Genomic DNA, 18,641 nt, shown 5'->3' with positions numbered 1-18,641 from the left:
TTGTGACAGGTTAGAATTACCACATGAAATATGAACCTTTAATTGGCTTTCTCGCCAAGTTATTTGGCGTGCTGTGCATTAGCTTTTTAAGTCTGAGCAGTGGTAAAAAGATGGTTGCAAGGCTATTATCTGTCTGAGAGTGAGGATACGCAAGGTGATAAACATTCATCTCTGCTTTTTATGTGCAACTGACTTTTCTCTGTTAAATTAAGTGCTTAGCGACAAATATAAGATCCCTAGACAAATAATGGAATAACCTAATCTCTTCACAGCACATTACACTGCCTTGTAGGGTTTTAATGCTTTAAGCAAACTGCTGTGCATACACATGCATTTTAATTGCACTTGTTTCTTGTTAGTTCAAGCGTACAGAGCCGCATGCATGTCTGTGATTCTGAATGCACAGTGCGCGCGCTGTAGCGCTTTAAGCAAGCCAGACAAGTTTACAGCATTTACTGTTGATGGCAGGGAAGCAGCTTAAACACGTTGTTCAAGTGCCTTTGTGTCAATCATAGCAGGAAAAGCATGTTTAACTGCCTTGAACTGATCTTAAAAAGCACTTAGTTGGACACCATTAGACATCTGCTAGGCAGCAAATGGCTACTGACCAGATGTCAAATGGTGCGTATGGATTTTGGTAAATGTGCATTTCAGTTTGAATGGTGCCTTTTGAATCCTCAAAACTCTGCCACGTAGCCCAACTACCATCTCTAATGCCAGTTCGACCGGCTCCTGCTGGTCCTACAGTGTTAACTTGCTGCCAGGCTGAGCCACCGATTGCCCATCTGCTCCATCAGGGAGAATTCTCACTCCATCTATTTGACTTGTTTCGAGCTTGGCTGTGGAAAGCTCATTAGCTTTGCAAAGTGAGAAATAGAGAGATTTTTAAATAGGACATACACAGATGTGAACTCAAGTGTTTACATATTAAAAAAATTAGAATGGAAAAATGTGGGGAAGTCTTTGTTAGCGGAGACATGGGCAGACGGAACATGAATAAATAAGAGGCGGTCAGCTTCCCACTTCTTTTTTTTCTTTTTTATGGATGGCTTTAAAAATTCACTACAATTACCAGCAGAGATGGATGTCGGAGTGACATTCCAACAACCAACATGTGACCCCTAAAATCCAGACACACCCATTTCCTGTGTTTTTGTGTGTGCGATTGAGTTCGTGTGTGGGCACGCTCGAGAGCGCATGTATAAGCAACTGCGTGCCCGTGTGCATGTGTGTGTGGGTTCATATTTATGAAACAAGGTTTGGCCCGTCATACCGTGGGAGTTAGCAGGTCATCTTCCCTTGCCATTAATCACTTCCGACAGCTCTTAAGTATCCAATCTACATGTGAAAGAACTGCATGTGTTTGAACGTGTGAACGCATGTATTTGCATGTGCGTATTTGACTGACTATGTGTGGATGGAGTATTCCTTCAAGATCCTCCTGAGGCTGCTTATTGAATTAGAGATGGACTCTGCTGATGCTAGCGCGCAGCATTAATGCATTACTGGTGGCATTTGTAATGCACTTATAAATTTACAGCTCATTAGGCGAGTTCTGCATGTAGCTGATGGCGTGATAATAGCACCCAGTGCGGATAATAAAATATCACAGTTAATGAAGCATAAAATGATTTCTACTAAAAAGTAGTAGTTCTGAATCTTTTTTTTAAAGAATGCTTAGAATGCTCAACCAAAATATTTTCTCGCAATCACAAAATAAAAGATGCTTTTTAATTAACACTGCATCAAGGGTTTATCACGTGGAATTCAGGGGAATCATCAGCGATAAAGGAGGTGTTTTTCTACCAGGTTTGGTATTTGCCAGCTGCTAATTTAACAAAGAACTCAGGGGTCAGCTGAGTTAAGAGTAATTTAAGGTCACAGGAGGGCCTTTTTCTTTCATATATTTTCATTTCACAGGTACGAAAGAGGCCGTCGTGCTGTTTTGCTGCTTCTTCCCTGGACCGAATCGTGAATGTCAGAGCTTCTATTATTTTTTCCTGTCCAGGTTCACTAAAGCTTGTTGCTTTACTGGAACATTTGAGATTTTCACATCGAATAATAGTGATTTTTCTCCCCCTCTCCACACCCAGACATGAAAGGAATAAGAGATCGTTATTTGCATTTTTATGCCTGAGTGTATTTTTCAAGTGGGAATAGAAATTCTGTGAGCGGTGTCAAGTCCCAGTGCTGCTGTGTCCTGGAGTACATCAGACTGCCTTTTCATCTTCACCATAGCCTAAGTGCTCTGCTTTTCTTTAGCCGTACCTTTAGCTCTTCGAGAGCAATCGCTCTATTTCAGACTTAATTTCTTCTATTTTTTTTGTCGTTCTCTCATTAAGTTATGCCTTTTTTTTTAAAAGCGTTGAAATCTGTGTGTTTTCTTTCATTACTTCAGAGTTGCAGTGCAAGAGTTTGTGAAGTGTAAGTTTCTAAACACACCTCTGTGGTGAGTGGCAAGTGCATATAATTTTTCATTTAGTGAAAATGGTGGCTAGTTTTGTCTTTTCATCTCCCGCTGATTTCTCTGCTGTTCAGTCCCATCACCTCACTGCTCTTTTTTTTGTCTTTGTGGCCATCTACTAGTGTCTATTAGCTAAAGAGCTAGACTTGTGTTGCACATCGGTAAGGAATTCTCAAATTATGGGTTGTTGGAAACAGTCAAAGCTTTTCTTTTTTTCGTAATCTGCAGCAAAATTGAACAATTAGAGCGAAACCTGTTGCCTTGGCTGCCTTTGGCTATGCTGGTAAATATGTGGCACATATCAGCAGTGAAACTGGTCTGGATTTGTGTTAAAAAGACAGAACGATGTATAGGTATGTTAAAGGGCTGCACAGGAACAATTTCATCTCCTCTGTATATCAGCAGTAAAGGTTTAATAGTGTGTTTATTTCCTTGTGTGCATGATTGTGTTAGTATGTGCTCAGAAGTAAATTGTGGCCATTACGCAGAGAAAATGTTGGTGATTTCAAAATAATAGCATTACGAGGTGATTAAATCGCATTCTGTTATTACATACCAGCACCTCCTTAGCATGGTTAAAGGCTGCGCTGCTGAACACCTCATAAATCTGACACATTAGGCCCACACAGCACATGTACTTGCACATAACAGCACAATATGTTTTCATGTGAAAGCGCGGTAAATGATGTTGCTTTGACGGCTGTTCAGTTTGAAGTTGAAAAGTATGATGTTACTGTGCTTGTTTGGGTGGGAGGGAATCTTAGGATGTCCCATTTGGGTGCAGAAATCAATGCCCGGTCCTTGGCGTAGAAACAAGTGGTTGTTTCTCCTGAGCTTTTTAACCGACAGCAATGATAAGTAGATTTGTTTGTACCACGATGCGCACATACACTTCAGTATAAATTTTATGCAGTGATACAACTGAAGCTCTGCACAAATACACACACACACACACACACACACAGCTGGCCTCATCAAACAGAAACGTTTACGGTGCTGTCAACATTGTGTATATTTATGGATGCAATCTGTGAGGTCAGATTTATTACTGTCAGAAATGGGTGGGATTATTTCTTTTCAAATAATGAATTTTCAACCACACACACATACGTACACAATTTTTACTTATTGATTTGCACATTGATTCTGGGGATAATAAAGCTTCTCAGTTATTAATCATTGCTGATTATACTTTCAGTGAGGTGAGTTATAATTGCAGAGAGGAGATTGTGTTTTGCAGGTTATACATAGAGGCGAGCCACCAAAGCACTGCCGCTTAGAGCACATCTTTGTAAACAGATGGGAGAGTACGTACATTTTTAAACTGGCTGAACGTGTGTGGCTTCAGTGCTAGAGTGACTTACTGTTGTAATATTATGACAAATGCATTGCTGTCTGGGGAACGCATTTATGTGTTTGTGAATTGCAGCACAGTTTGGGCACCTCTTAGATGACACTACAAAGTCAGGTACAGTAGATAATTAAACTGTTCCGAATGTGCATACGATGATTGATGACTCTGGTGGTGTCCTGCCCTTGCCCTTTGTGATATAAAGCAAAGATTGTGCGACACAATGTCATTTCATCGGTGCAATCATAGCTGGACACAGATGCTCATTAATAAGAGCACTGTCACAGATTGTCAGCTCACAGGGAAAGAGGAAAGAAGATGGTTGAGAACAAAAATGATAAGGGAAAGAAGTACAGAAAACAGAACTGGTGGATGATTGTGGTTTAAAAAAAACACGAAAACAGCATGAGACTTAAAAAGTGGAGGAGCAAATGAAAGCAAGTAGAAATAAGTCAGCGGTTTATTTGCAGTTCAAATATGTGGACCAAGGGTTAGTTAAAGTTAAATGGTGGATGAAGATTAGATGTACACAAAGCGCTGGTGAGGGTTGTCAATCAGAGGTCTGTGCTATGAAGAAGAATTTGGGTTGATCCAGGTAACTTCAGGGTTAACGTTGGATTTTTTTTGTACTAAAAAAGGGAGTTCTACGGTGGCCCTGATAGGCCAAACGGACTGCAACTTAAGAAAACACCGGCAATAAGAAAAATGCTGCAAAAGCACAGGAAAAGAATGGAAATAGGAAAAACGAAAACAGAAATAGGAAAAAACACAAGGGAAGTGTTTCTGGGAGGACAATAACCTGATGGAACAGTTGCAGGAACCCAAAACATGGTAGGCGTGTTTTATCATGATTCATATAATACTGATGACGGGTTTTTAGGCTAATAGTTAGGCTAACACACTTACCTCTCACAAAACCAATAGATCCTCAACTTCTTTCAAGTGTCTCCCAGCGCAATTCTTAGCATATTTTGGTTCCTGCAATTGGTCCGCCGGGTTATTGTCTCCCCAGAAACACTTCCCTTTTTTTTTTATCCTATTTCTGTTTTGTTTTTTCCTTTTTCCGTTGTGTTTTGTGTGCTTGTGCTGCGTTTTTCCTTTTGCTGGTGTTTTCTTAAGTTGCAGTCCATTTGGCCTCTCAGGGCCACCGTAGAGTTCACTTCCTAATAGCGTGTATCACCATGGTAACTGCTCCAGATCAGTTTAGGATCAGCAGGAATTAAATCATCACCTGAATTAATTAATTCCCTGTTGTTGCCAAACAATTCTAGTATTGTGATCATAAAACAAGAAACCTATTTGTACTTGTTGACCTCATGTGATATTTACACATAGACTAAGCCTGTTTGAATGTTTGAATTCTGGTGAACATCACCGAGGTTGAAGCTGAAAGAATTAAAAGTAAATCTCTCTTTTAAACATTAATTTCACTCTTTGGTCTTTGAAGACCTACTGGGACCACTGATGAAGCTTTTTCTGAACTGTGTGGTTTCTATTTGCAGACCTGCCCATAGAACAAAATAACTGGGTGTGCCAAAAGTTAGTGAGGGGGTGATCTCTACCTATGCAGCTACCCTTGGAAAAACCTCTTTATTGATATTTATATACTAAGGTCATTAAAGGTAGAGGGGAGGTTGTCACATGTTATCTTTATGGGTGAAAGAGTTAATAAAATACTTGATTATAATCCATCAGATTCTTCCATGATTTAATGACAGAGTTATGGTATTGAAAAGATGAAAACTTACACAGTTGGCATTTTTACCAGATTTACTTGATAAAATGTTACTTTATTTTACTTGATTTACTTTATTAATGAAGTAAATCTTTTTCAGTCATACTGACCACAGTGCCTAAGTTCATACAAAGTTCATACACTGCTTTTAAAATGACCCCTTTCATATAAATGTGATAGTGTGATGGAACCCTGGGTTCACTTAGCGAGGTGATAACCAGCTTTGTGTGGCCGCTGAAGGGTATTTTGAACTTATTTTATTTTTATCTATTTTTATTTCATTTCATTACAATATAAACGCAGCCTGGACGGACTCGCTTCTTAAAACCTCGGTTCATCACAGCGACATTGTAAACATTGTTTTTATATTGTAGTAAAAGTAACTGTGAGTGTGCAATAATGCATCTGAGCGTGGATTAACTGAGGATTAGCTGACGAGCGTTAGCTACCAAAAAGCATTGTAATGCAGAAGGCCATGAATTAAATGTAATCCTGGACACCACATCTGTTCTCTTGTAATCTTTTGTCTTTGAGTAAGGCTGCTCGACAGATTAGCTAATGGATGCAATGTAAATTTTGTCAACATAAAAGCAGACATGACATTTATGGCTTTGCAAGTTCCTTTTTCTGTTTTCGTGAGTGGATAAGCTAAGTTTTAGTACAGCGGGAAAAACAAATGGAAACCAGCTGGTACCTATAAAACAGGAAATAATTCAACCATAGAAAACTGCAGCAATTTTTGCAGCCTTTAAATTGCAAGCTGAAAGGAAACGATTAAAAAAAAACATCAGCTGAACTTTCACTGCTAGTCCTCGTGTCTCCTCATGTGTCTTGCTTGTCTTCTGTGCCGCAGGTGTGATGCCAGATCGTCAGTTTGGTGGAACCCAGTTTGTCTGCAGTGTGGTGGCTTCCCATGTCAGCCACCAGCCCTCTACGAGCTTCAGCTTTGTCTGGATCGCCCCACCACCTGGGACCGGCTGTGTCAATTTCCTGTAAGTCATATGTATTGAGACAGAAATGGCAGCTGATGTGATCTTTTGTTGTGCATCACTTAGACTGTATCCAACCACGCTTGTGTTGAATTTTTGAACTAAAGACCTTTCTATTTTATTGAACAACTATCAAAAACTCACACGCATCTTTATTTAATCATTGTTTCTGATGCATTTTCTTTAAGCGCAATAGATTTTAAATACCAAAGATGTTCTGAGAAAACAAACATGCATTGATTACTGCACAAGGTTAGGCTTCCTCTACTATTAGAGGAAAGTAATTAATATCGACCACCACTGTTTCACCAAGGAAAGTTGCGCTTGGCTGGATTTTACGTGTTGATGAGATGTTAAAGTGGGATTTGGTTAGTGAGAATGGTGCCTCCGTGTATCTAAAGTAAAGTTAAAGTGTATAAAAGTCAGGAAAATGACCATAAGGCTTCTTTGATCCATGACTTCAGTTAACACTTTCCTGATAAGTTTATGATCTCCAAGTATTGAATACAGCTTTTCGTTTCTTTTGTAAATCACGGTCTCTATCGCAGGAGAGAAGCCGTCTTATTTTAAAATACCAAACTTCAGATTCCTCTGTCGATTAAAGCTTTAGCAGAGATAATGTGTACAGAGGTACAGTAAGAATAATAATACTCATGTGAGCTGTTTGAGTAGTGTGCACCGTTTCTTTACTCGTGTGCATGTAGATAATATTTTGGCACTATCCTGACTTTATATACGTATCTAACCCAAATATAAGCTATAACTATCTGTTAGTGTTGTGTTGCCCCACATTGACCCAGAAAGCTCGGGAGAGGTTTACCAGATGACATCATGGGTATTGCTCTCTCTGAACCACAGAAAGGATATTAAAAGGTCATCCTGTTAGAGAAAGCCTGCACGGTGACTGGAAAGAGGTTAAACTGGGGACATAGTATGTGTTTATATCCTAATTGCCTTGCTCAACGTGACCTGTGCATTGGCAGGTGCCATGTGTGCCCTGCTGAGAATTCACGGAAAAATTCTCCGTCCTCTAATTCAGTGTGACCATTTCTCATCGGAAAACGTTCGACTGGCTCATCAGATCCACCCATCCCGGGAGGATGGGTGTGTTGCAGATAGTAAAGATACGCAAACATATCCTAAGATTTTTTGCCCCCAAAAAATAACATGATGTTCCTCTTCTATGATTTTACATAAGGGCATATTATTTATTAGAAGCTTTATTGAGATTTATAACCCATTGCAACAAATCTGGAGCATTACACAGCAGCTCAGGGCCACTGGATTGGTGATGTTGTAAATACTCAGTCTGTTTCCCTGGACACTGCAGGTTGTTTGATTGGTGTAGGTGGAAAGAGCTCTAGCCAAATATGTTTGAGAACAGCCTTGAATTTTCCTTTTTCTATTTTTCTTTCCGCCTCTAACTGTCTTGTCTTACCTTTGAGCATTTTCCTCAACTCTCTGCCTTCAAAAGTACCACAGACTTTCTTTCCCTCCTGTTCTCTTGGCTTGGTGATTTACAGCTCCTTGCAGATATCCAGTTAAAATGCAATTAGCAGCTGTTGCTGGAGAAGTGTAGAGGAAAAGAGAGGATTCCTGTAAATCCAAAGTCACCACAGCACCCCGTTAGAAAAATCTTTGTGAAATCGACCCACAAATTTTTACATTGCATATAATTTTTATTAGGGTAAATGAAAATGTTTGTGTAGGTTCTCAATCATCCAGGTATTCTGACGAGCTTGGAAAGTAAACGACTTGACTTCTTTAAGGTTCTTGAAGACGTTTCACCTCTCATCTCAATGATTATATTTACATGACGTAGAGTTCAGTGCTTTTTCTTTTCTTTAACAAAATGAAAGAAAATTAAAACTCATTATTGTTCTATGATTTTTAATTCATAGATAGTCTGCACTTTGACTTGGCTAATGCCTGATATTTTGCTTTTTTATTACCAGTCATCCACTTTTAAACGGTTTTATTTCAGGGGGATTACAAAATTCCTATCAATGTTTCATGAAAAACACAACTAAATTAAACAGTTTGGCTGTACTCACAAAAAATCCCTCAATGAATTCCTGGAGGGACGCGGTCGTCTATCAGACGGAGACTTTTGTGGACGGACTTACATAAAAAGATTCAGCTGGGGAATTTGCTAAAGTGGAGCAGCCATTTAGACAATATCCACTGAGCCAAACAGATTTACTGGCTTTTTTTGTCTGCCAACAAACACATTTACTGTTGAGTGTGTGTCGGCTTACAAGGACCGTGTTTTTCAGTATATTTGTGTGTGTGTCCATGCGTGTGCTGTGTGTTTGCATTTGAGTGTAAACCACTGAGCAGCAGTGTGCCAGTGCGGATGACAGTGGGGTTGGCAGGGGGCCATGATTGTATGACAATAAGGGCCCCTGCGGCTGACCTTATCAAAGTCAGCCAGTCACACTCCAGCTGGCTTTAGACTGTTCCTCACATACAGACATTTAGACAAACACTCTTACCGCACCCCTGTTCCAGTTCGCAGCTCCCATCTCCATCTCGAGCAGTATATCCTCATCTCCAGAGCTGCCTTCTCTGGTTTCATTCAAGGAATTTAAGATTCAAGGCCTTTCTGGCAAAGGCCAGGGACACTTTTGGTGCTATAATTGATCAAAAAATTGTCACCTTAATGGTCCATTCCCTGTGAAACTCTCATCTGTCATATAAAATTGCAATAAAAACCTCTCTTGACACTAAAAATCTCGAATCCATCTTCTTTACAAGTCAAATTCCAGTAGTCCCATAGGTCCATAAAACTGTAAATAGCCAATATGAATCCGTAATCTTTTCTGTGGTGTAACATCAGCAGCTCTGCAAACAGTCTATACCATATTAGAGATGAACATGACAGTCGTGACATAGCAGATTGGTTTTTGACTCAGCATTTTGAAGCCACAACATTAGCATATTGGTAGCTGTCATGTTTTATTTGTATGATATTTCTTTGAAAGACCCATTCCCTTCATACAGTAGCTATTGAGTGAGTTGTATTTTTAAAGATAAAGATAACCTTTATTAGTCCCACGAATGGGGAATTTGTTGGGTTAAGGCTGCTTACTTTTGCCAGCGCCAGTTGCCAGTTAGTGCTGTTTAGTTGGGCTGCATGTGAGTCTGTGGGGATTAGCTGGTTTTTGAAGCCAGCATCAGGTGGCCTTTTGGACAAAGGGCAGTTCTGGCACTTTAGAACTGGCTTCTTTTTTCAGTCCTGGTGGTTCAGTACAGTAATGTAGCCTTGTCACTGACCAGCAGATGCTCTGTTTTCAAGTCCGAGTATGCACTTTATACCACTTTATTAGAATTAGGCACTCTGCAAATACCAGGTTGGAGGTTTGGCTTCAGATTGCCTCATTTCTCAATTCGGGTCTTAGATTTAACAAGGTACTCTAAACATTCCTCAGAGATTTTGGTCCATATTGACATGATAGTGTCACACAGTTGGTGCAGATTTGTCTGCTGCACATCCAAGATGTGAATCTCCCCCTTCCATCATATCCCATAGTTGCTCTACTGGATTAAACTGGTAACAGTGGAGGCCATTTGAGTACAGTGAACTCATTATTTGAGTTTTGTGACATGATGGGTTATCCTGCTGAAAGAGCACACTTTTATGAATTGGCATGTTCAGCAACAATAGTGATGTATGCTCTTGCATTTAAGTGATGCTTAGTTTGTAGGAAGGGGCCCCAAGTGTGCCAAGAAAATATTCCACCCTTACACCACCCAACACGTTGTTTGTCTTTGTATCATGTGTCACATTTCACTGACTCAAACACAAATTAACAAACACCGTTTGTTAATTCAGGTAAGATCTTACAGATCAGTGAATTTAAATATAAAAGAAATAACTGGGTTTTTTTTAGATTGTACAAAATGTAAATAATGAAGCCTCCTGACCTTGCCCATGGCAGTACTTCCTTGATTGATACAAGGGCTATTTTCCACGAGTGTTGTCCATGAGTGTTTAAATTAAAGGCAAAGACGCGACATGTCCTTCAGAGAACTGGGGCTGGTCCACCGGGTGCATTAATATGGGCCCTGTGAGCAGTTTTATGGGCTATATTGTGGGAGTGTTCCTGGTAACTGATCTCTAGCAGGAGTGATAGAGTGCAATGACGTGGGCATCCAGAAGAACTCATTTTCTGGGTGGCTGTAAATTCCCACCTAAAAAGAAGGAGAGGCCTTGGTGTAGAAGAGGAGAGGAGATGAAAGGAAGAAGCAGAGGTGGAGGGGAGAACACAAACTCGCATGCAGACAGTCCAAAAGTGCTTGTACCCTTACACCTCGCTGAACAACGCTACTTTGTCAAGCAAATTTGCATGCCTTTGTTTTGCCGCTGGAGCAGAATTTTCAATTTCGATGAACCGACAGAAGTGATGACACAGAAATGGATTGGATTTCCAGCAGTCTGTTGTCTTCAGTTAGTGTCATAGGTGTCTTCGGTTTACATTCGGTCATTCAGTCTATTTAAATGGAAATGTATATGTAGATCATTATATGCAATGTTCTGAATATATACAAGAGAAAAGGTTGTCTGAGGAGAAACGGAATATGTCAAGGTATAAAAAAAGAACAGCTGAATATTCCTATGATTATTAATATTACTGTTATTTAGTTTAATTGCTATGGGCTATGGGATTGGTTTGGAGCAGGACACAGTGAAAACTAAAGCTTGCTGAACTTTCTTAAGCAAAACATACGGTCAGGTCTGGGAGCTCTATCCAAGCTAGAAGCCATCAAAATTAATTCATTAATATATGGAAGTGAACACTGGGTCGAAATGCAACTCTTACTGTTATGCTGAAAGTCGGGATTAAACTTTTTTATACACGTGCACTCCAACTCACAATTCAACAACTGCACAAAACAGTCGTGGCCCAGTTTTGTTCTTCTTGCAGACATGAGAGTCCACACCGTTGTATAATGTACTAATTACTTTGCTGTACTAAGAGAGGTGAGAATGGTTAATAGCTTCTTCTGGCAAAAGCAAAGATGCACTGGTGTGTTGCTTTCATTCTTTTGCTCTGTTTTGCTTCACTTATAGCCTCGAGGCAATCAGTGTGAGTGTTTGTGTGTGTCCGTGTGTCCGTGTGTGTTAAAAATCTGTTCCAACAGATAGCTTCAGAGAAACATATTTAACGAAAAGCTTAGCACCGTGTGTAACTTTTGACGTTATAGATTGCACATGTGGATATGTATGCACGCTCACGTGTGTTTGTATGTTTCGTATGCATGTATATATGTGCGTGTGTCTGTGTGTGTGTGCACGATCGTGTTGCAGTCCATTGCACCGTGGTCCTGTGGGAGTCAGACAGCTGCTGGGATGAAGATTGCTTTAATTACTGCATGCGAGCCCCCTTTTCCAAAGTGTTCCCCTGAGGAAACGGATGTCTGCAGATCTAATGGCACACTCTCTCTCATGGCATACTGTTGTGTTTTATATGCACGCACGTGTGTGTATATATAGATCTGCATTTGTATGCAAACACAGATTTTAGTCTTATCTACATCTCTGCTACCGGTTGTTTCTTTTGTGGACTGGAGACAGACTGAAATCACTGTTAGGGGCAATGTGAAAGGTATAATTAAAAAAAACCCAAAGTGAAGCAGAGAGAGAGCTCATACTCTCTCTTGTCTTGTTAGCTGTGATTGAAGAGGAATGGTTTCTGTGCTGTAATTATGCCGGGTGTTGTGGTGTTGTTGGTACTGCCATCTGCTCAACGTAAGCAGGTCTGTCAGAACATAGAGTTTGTGAAATATATGTAGTGCACTATTGTATAGACTGTACAGTCTGCTGCTGCATGGGAAGAGCATTATTTGGGTGCTTTTGCAGCATTTGCTTAGCTCTTAGGGAGCTCCATGTGAAATAATAAGAATGGTTGTATTGTTGCAGTGATCTACTGCTTTTAGGCACTCTAAAAAATGTTTTAACATCCAGAAATATTTAAGTTAGAGTTTTTATTTCACCTTATAATAATTTGTCTGTGTCTTAAGCATCTAGCAGAGTAATATTGACAGACAGAATGATAGACAGCTAATCGGAGGTCAAGGGTCAAAGGACTGACGGGTGATCTATCTCAGCCAGATTCTAATTTCTCCGGGTATTCGTCAGCTCCATTGATTTGTTGTTATTCAAGTCAATCTTTGAGTCTGTTTTAACATATAATCAGTAGTTAATGAGCTCTCTTCGTCATTAAAGCTCCACATTGGCCTGTAGCCTGTGGCAGATTAACTGTAGACACTTGGCTGAGGAACACGAGGGATCGATTCAGGCCAGGTAATCTCATTTTGGCAATGTAGATACAGATATATGGGGGAGAAATGTGAACGATGACAGAGGACATAAATCCGACCCTTTTTTTTTCCTCCCGCCAGAACCGACTAGAGCTGCAAATCTGACACAGTCCGTCCATATAATTCCAATTTTCATATATCACAAATTCCCATACAAGACAGCAACTCTTATATCTAACACATTCATGTTCTTAACCTTTCTTAAACTTTTCAAATATCACAGTTTCTCAAATTTAACGGTAAATCTTGGACATTTTCTGGACAACCCAAGCTCCTGTTGCTGTTGACCGCAGACGTGTTTCCATTATTGATATTGTCTTATTTCCCCAGGGATGGCCCCTGACCCCTGTAATTATGTACATACCCCTGTGTACACAGAGGCGCACATCCACACACATGTGTATGCATCAGTGCTCTGATCAATACTGCCACATATTGTCTACAACACATAAGTGCTGTACTGTCATCGCACGGTCTTATTATCAAGAGCGCTGTCCTACCTGCTGGGATGTTGACCACCTCAACAGTTCCAGGTGAAATAGAGCATGAAGACTGAAAAAAGGCAAGCACTTGATTTTAAATGCAGCATAATGAACCAGGGAGAGCCAGGCTGCCCCAAATGTATTTCGTGTCAAATTATTCATTCGCATTCTGCACTGCCCGTTCTGTGAATGCGCACGAGATATAACAGACACGGTCGGGCAGGAATTCATCTCCCTCGTTGTTGACGCTGGGTAAATACAGCTCATTCTTCCCCGTCTCCTCCTTTTGTCCTGAAGAAAAGGGGACATTTTACTGCTGCTTTTTCTCAAGTTTAGAAGAAGTCATTTTTTAGCAGCACAGGCCTTTATCTGCACTTAAAAATCTGCAGTTTTTACAAGCTGATTTTTTTTTTCCTTGCCTTCCTCGCATATTTACTCCTAAACACTGTGGTTTTCCTAATCTCCCTAATTATTACTCGCTAACAGTAGTCAAGGTCAATTGCTCTTCTCCTCAAGCTGTATGCCGAGCAATAACCGCTCTTCTTCTGGCTGTATTCTGAGCCATAACTCTCAATGACCCTGTGCTAACAAGCAGGTAATTTGCCAAACAACTCCCAAATCCCTCTTCTGTGGAGCTTCATTAAATTTGCATGTTCTCCGAAAGCCTTTTTCAATTAATTAATTTAGGGGCAGTCAGAGGGATAGGGAGTAATGTGATTCCACAAAGCCAACTGCACCTTCACACAGTAACGAATCAAGACTACATTTTATTTTTTATCAGAGCTCCTGATTGCCGAATGTTCTGGAAGACACCAGAATGTGGATTTTGCCCGTCTCATTACTTCTTTATCTTTTTCTATTGTCCCTGATTGCGGTGTCATAACCACAGCTGGTCCTCAACATGGAAGATAAATCAACCAATTAGCGTGTATTATTTTAAGGGCTAGGTCCAAATGCACCAAATCAGTGCTAGCGACTAGAACTCTACCCCACTGAAAGTCCTCGTATTAATCATGATTACCAACAGGAATAGTGAGCCGGGAGAGAAAATGAGCTTTGAATTGGGATTTGAGGAAGAGAGGATGAGAGTGTTGACTAAAGTCGTATCTTGTAGCTATATTTAATATGTATATGGGTTCGTGTTCTTGGGTAAATCGGCTGTATTCGCATTGCGTTCATATAAATATATGTGTATGCGTGCATGTGAGAGTGGTTTAGTAGAGAGCTGTCAGTTGGCTCCTGGGGGATACTTATGGCCGACAGCAACATGCAATCTAACATGGAAGACATGCTTGGTAATTACCCACTCCGAGCCCTTTTGGGAGCTTCTTGAGTGACAGGCTGTCCATCTGCGTACATGTTAAAACTCGTATATGGCTTCAATTGTGTGTGCCCGTTCCCGCCTTTACTCCAATGCTTCGCTATTTGACAGCAGATTGTGGACTTTGAAAGACAAGGCCATCTAACCCCCCCCTCTCCTGTCTCAGTTTCCTCGAACCTTATAACCCAACCCCCTCCCCTTCCCCGTCCATTTTTCCATCTTTCTTTCTCTCTTAGATCCCAGCTTTTTCTTCATCTTCCTCAATCCCCTCCTCTCTTTCCCGTCTCAGATTTTCTCCTTCAGACTAATGAGAGGAGTGAGGATGACACTTATTCTCAGAAGATGAATGATCCCTCGGTTGAATCAGAGAAGGGAAGAGAGTGGGGAAAAAAACACCAACACATTAAGGCCCTTAATTGCCCCACCCACCCCACCCCTCAAAGAAAGTCAAATTAACATTTAGATGTGCAGTAATTGTTTTGCATGTATCGGTACTGTTCGCTGCCTGCGTGTGTGTGTGGCTACCAGAGTGCAGACGGTAATGAGAGACACACCGAGGAACCACTGGAGTGTGACGGCAGGACAGAGACGGCGTCGTGCTGTGCTGATCACACACTTGTCGGCTCAGACTAAATGCCCTCTCCTGGCTGCTGCTTTAATGACATACATCTTATAAAGTCACACCAACCTCTCACATACTTTTTAAAGGAAATATCTCTCATTTCTATTGAAAATCTGCCACATTAATTGTTTTATTTTTTGTTTTGTGTTTTTTGGAGACTAAGAAAGCATTTTTGATTTTATATTACGTTACCCCCGCCCTCCACACACACGCATCCTCTGGCACCTAACAGAATCTGTTTAGTGTACTTGAGCAGAGAGTGTGTTTAGTAAATATTTAAGGGCCTTGTTCCTACATCCCCACCCGCTGTTCGTTACGCGCCATCTTTTATTCATAAATACCAGCCTCAAATTAGTTTTCACCGAATTCTGAAATATGACTGTAATTAAGTGTGTTTTCTCCCCACTCTGTGCAAGCACAAGAGGTCTTTATTAATTAATAAGGGGGTCTATTCATTATTCATGAGCTGAGACAAACGCGTAAATGCCTCGGCACCCATAAAAGGCAAGTTTGGTGAGGTGAGAGACAAAATCCACGTTGGACTGTAGGGAAGGAAAGAGGAGTGATGAATAAGGAGAAGGAAGCGAGTCTGTGAGCCTCACGGGTGACTCAGGCAAGCACCATATTGTCTACACCCTCCTCTCCTCCTATACAGTATGTTGACTGGGTGTGGCGCAGCATACAAAAACTGCTGTAGTGCACTGTAACATCTGTACTGTACGTTGCACACACAGTGGGAAAGAGGACGCTTACAAGTATCCCTTCAAAAGACTCGATCGGTGTATGCGGGTGGTGTACATAGTTTGAGTGTGTGGGAGGTCGCTCAAGTTTACAAGCCACATATGATGTTAATAATTAATGCCGAAGCCTGATTAGGGCACTTTTGAAAGTTTATCTATGCGCCCAGTGAGGCAACTTTTCTCCTCTCCTTGATGGACAAGCAGTAACAGCACGAGCAGACTCACATTAGAGCTGCGATATTTCTCCCTTTTTATGTTTTCGACCTCAGTCACACCGCAGTTGTTTTTCATCCATGTATTATGTGGGGAAAATGTAGGTTATATTGTAGAAGTGGGGAGTTACGGCTTTTACTGGCCATCTAAAAGTGTAGTGTTGTTGTGCAGAAGTTTCCTAACTGGACTGAGCTTCAAAGGGCTCTAAAACTTATATTTTTCCCCACAACTCATTTCAAGGTCTCTCTGAAAATTGCAGCTTTTTCTCAGACCCAGTGATCTTTGCGCCTCATTCTCCCTCTTGATTTATGAGCTTGTATTTTTTTCACGTTTTATTATATCTGTCTTCTCCTAAAATTTTAAATAAACAACATACCAAACGTTTTTCTTTTACTGTTTTTACTACGATTAGTACTACTACAGCAGCAGTAGTGGTATTTTTTTCGTGGTTATTATTTTTTGAATGAACAAGGTTTCTGTACAGCTTGTTCAGCGTGCTCGCAGTGTCATTCTGCTGTCACAGATTACAGTGGATCTCATTCTACAGGACAGTAGAGCATGTCTCAGTATCTGTGTAAAATATCTCAGTGCACTCTGAACAATTTCACCCTCTTAGGTTTTTAAAGATTCTCCATTTTCATATGAATAAGGCATTTTATGGCCACCTGAAGGAAATTCATATTCCATTCTCTATGAATGACACGCTGCATACAGCTAGATTTACACGGACATGCAAGGAATGCAGTGTGTCAGTGCGAGGAATGATGATATTGGATATTGTATAACCCATGCTCTATTTTTACTGTAATGGTACTGTTTGGTACTGTTTGTCTGTTTGGTCAGCAATGCCTTTTCACTTGTTTATCATTTCTGTCAATATAAATATATAAATGCATCTATCTGACTTCTTTACCTTTAAAATCACACCATAATGAATATTGAATTGAATATTATCATCTTTTTTTTTTGTTTTATTTTTAAATAATGATTTTCTCTCCTTCTCTGTTTCTCCCGTCTTTCCTTTTGCTTTTTCTCAGCGCCACGGCAACATATCGAGGACAGATCCTTTTCAAAGACACGCTGGCCCAGCAGCTCTGTGAGCAAGGAGGTGAGTATCAGGGATGTTGCATGCATACACATGCATAATGAATGCATGGGCTCTTACAGATATATATATGTTACATGTGCACCAACTTATATGCATAATGCTCCTCTGTCTCACTTCCTACTACTGTCTGTCAAATTGTATGCATATATTATCAAAATATGGCAAAGCAGTTGATGCGCTGCTTCTTCATGACTGTGCCATTGCAGCACTTCCTGGCTTTCTTTCTGCCTAATGATGCAGCCAGAGTCAGAGATATTCGGGTGTCCTATGTTGCCAGCTTAATTTCAGCTTATGCTAAACTCAGTAACCCCCCACCCCCACCCCCCACCCCCCACCTCCCTTTCTCTCTCTCTATGCCGGAGATTTATGCTTTATGGCCAACACATCTTACATCCACTTTCTGTGACAGCCTTAAGTAGCTATTGACAGACAGTGCAGTCCCACTCTGCACGCTGAGTGTGTATAATTGCTTGTTTACAGGAAAGAAGCCTCCCTCCTCCTCACTCAAGAACTCCTCCTTTTGGATCAAAATTGGACTTTAATGCTGAAAGTAGAGACGTACAGTAACTGCAGTCGAGGGTGTTTTTGCTAACTGTTTCGGAGTAAGAATTTGAGCCGCATGCTGAATACTTACAGGAGAACTTGGTCTTTATTAGATTAAAAGTAATCGTTGTACTTGGTCTCCGAGGGCTCTTTATTACAAGTGCACATCCCAGTAGGGATGCAGCACATGCCAAGCAGAGAGTGTTCAAATTCATGCCTTCGTGCCACTTGGAAGAGATGAGGCACAGAGCCCAGTCAGGCCTGGAAGAGCGACAGAGAGAAAGAGCGACAAGGCTCCTCTCCTTTGTCTCCTTGCCCGAGAGCTCATCCTTTCACTCCCAGTGACACACTGCCCCAGTCTTTTCCCTGTGCACATGAAATATCTACAGCCAACAACAGTCATTTACTTGTTTAGTGCCAAGGCCCCGCGGTATCACACTAACACACAGCTACTCACAGCAGACAAGCTGAAAAGCAGAGATTTAGACGTTACAAGGCCTTGGAGGACACAAGCTGTAAATGGAAATGGACAGAAAAACCAGCAGTCAGGTAACGCACTAAATGCAATCTTCAGGGAACGTGTACAGGTACGACAGGGAGAGAGGGAACCGAGGTCTGATAGAGGATGGCGAAAGCGATGAGAGGTACAGCGGAGAGGTAGTCGAGGAATTAGAGGGCTATAAATTGAAGGTGTAGCTAAGACGTTTGGTGAAGGAAGATAAAAGGACAAAGATGTTGGAGATGACGAG

At 40.9% G+C, this 18,641-nt stretch overlaps 1 protein-coding gene across 4 annotated transcripts in view; it reads left to right on the top strand.

The window, feature by feature from the left end:
* Positions 1-18,641, top strand: part of reln (reelin) — a 98,326-nt gene that overhangs the window by 34,311 nt on the left and 45,374 nt on the right. For all 4 annotated transcript variants that reach the window (XM_085167711.1, XM_085167709.1, XM_085167710.1 and 1 more), the window contains exons 3-4: positions 6,404-6,542; positions 17,279-17,349. In XM_085167711.1, coding sequence (XP_085023837.1) covers positions 6,404-6,542; positions 17,279-17,349 — 210 coding nt within the window. The remainder of the gene's footprint in view (positions 1-6,403; positions 6,543-17,278; positions 17,350-18,641) is intronic.

This window comes from Neolamprologus multifasciatus, chromosome 7, assembly GCF_963576455.1.
Source record: "Neolamprologus multifasciatus chromosome 7, fNeoMul1.2, whole genome shotgun sequence".
In the NCBI taxonomy this organism is placed as follows: Eukaryota; Metazoa; Chordata; class Actinopteri; order Cichliformes; family Cichlidae; genus Neolamprologus; species Neolamprologus multifasciatus.
Note: the sequence above shows the minus strand (reverse complement) of the source record. Positions and strands in the feature narration are given on the sequence as shown.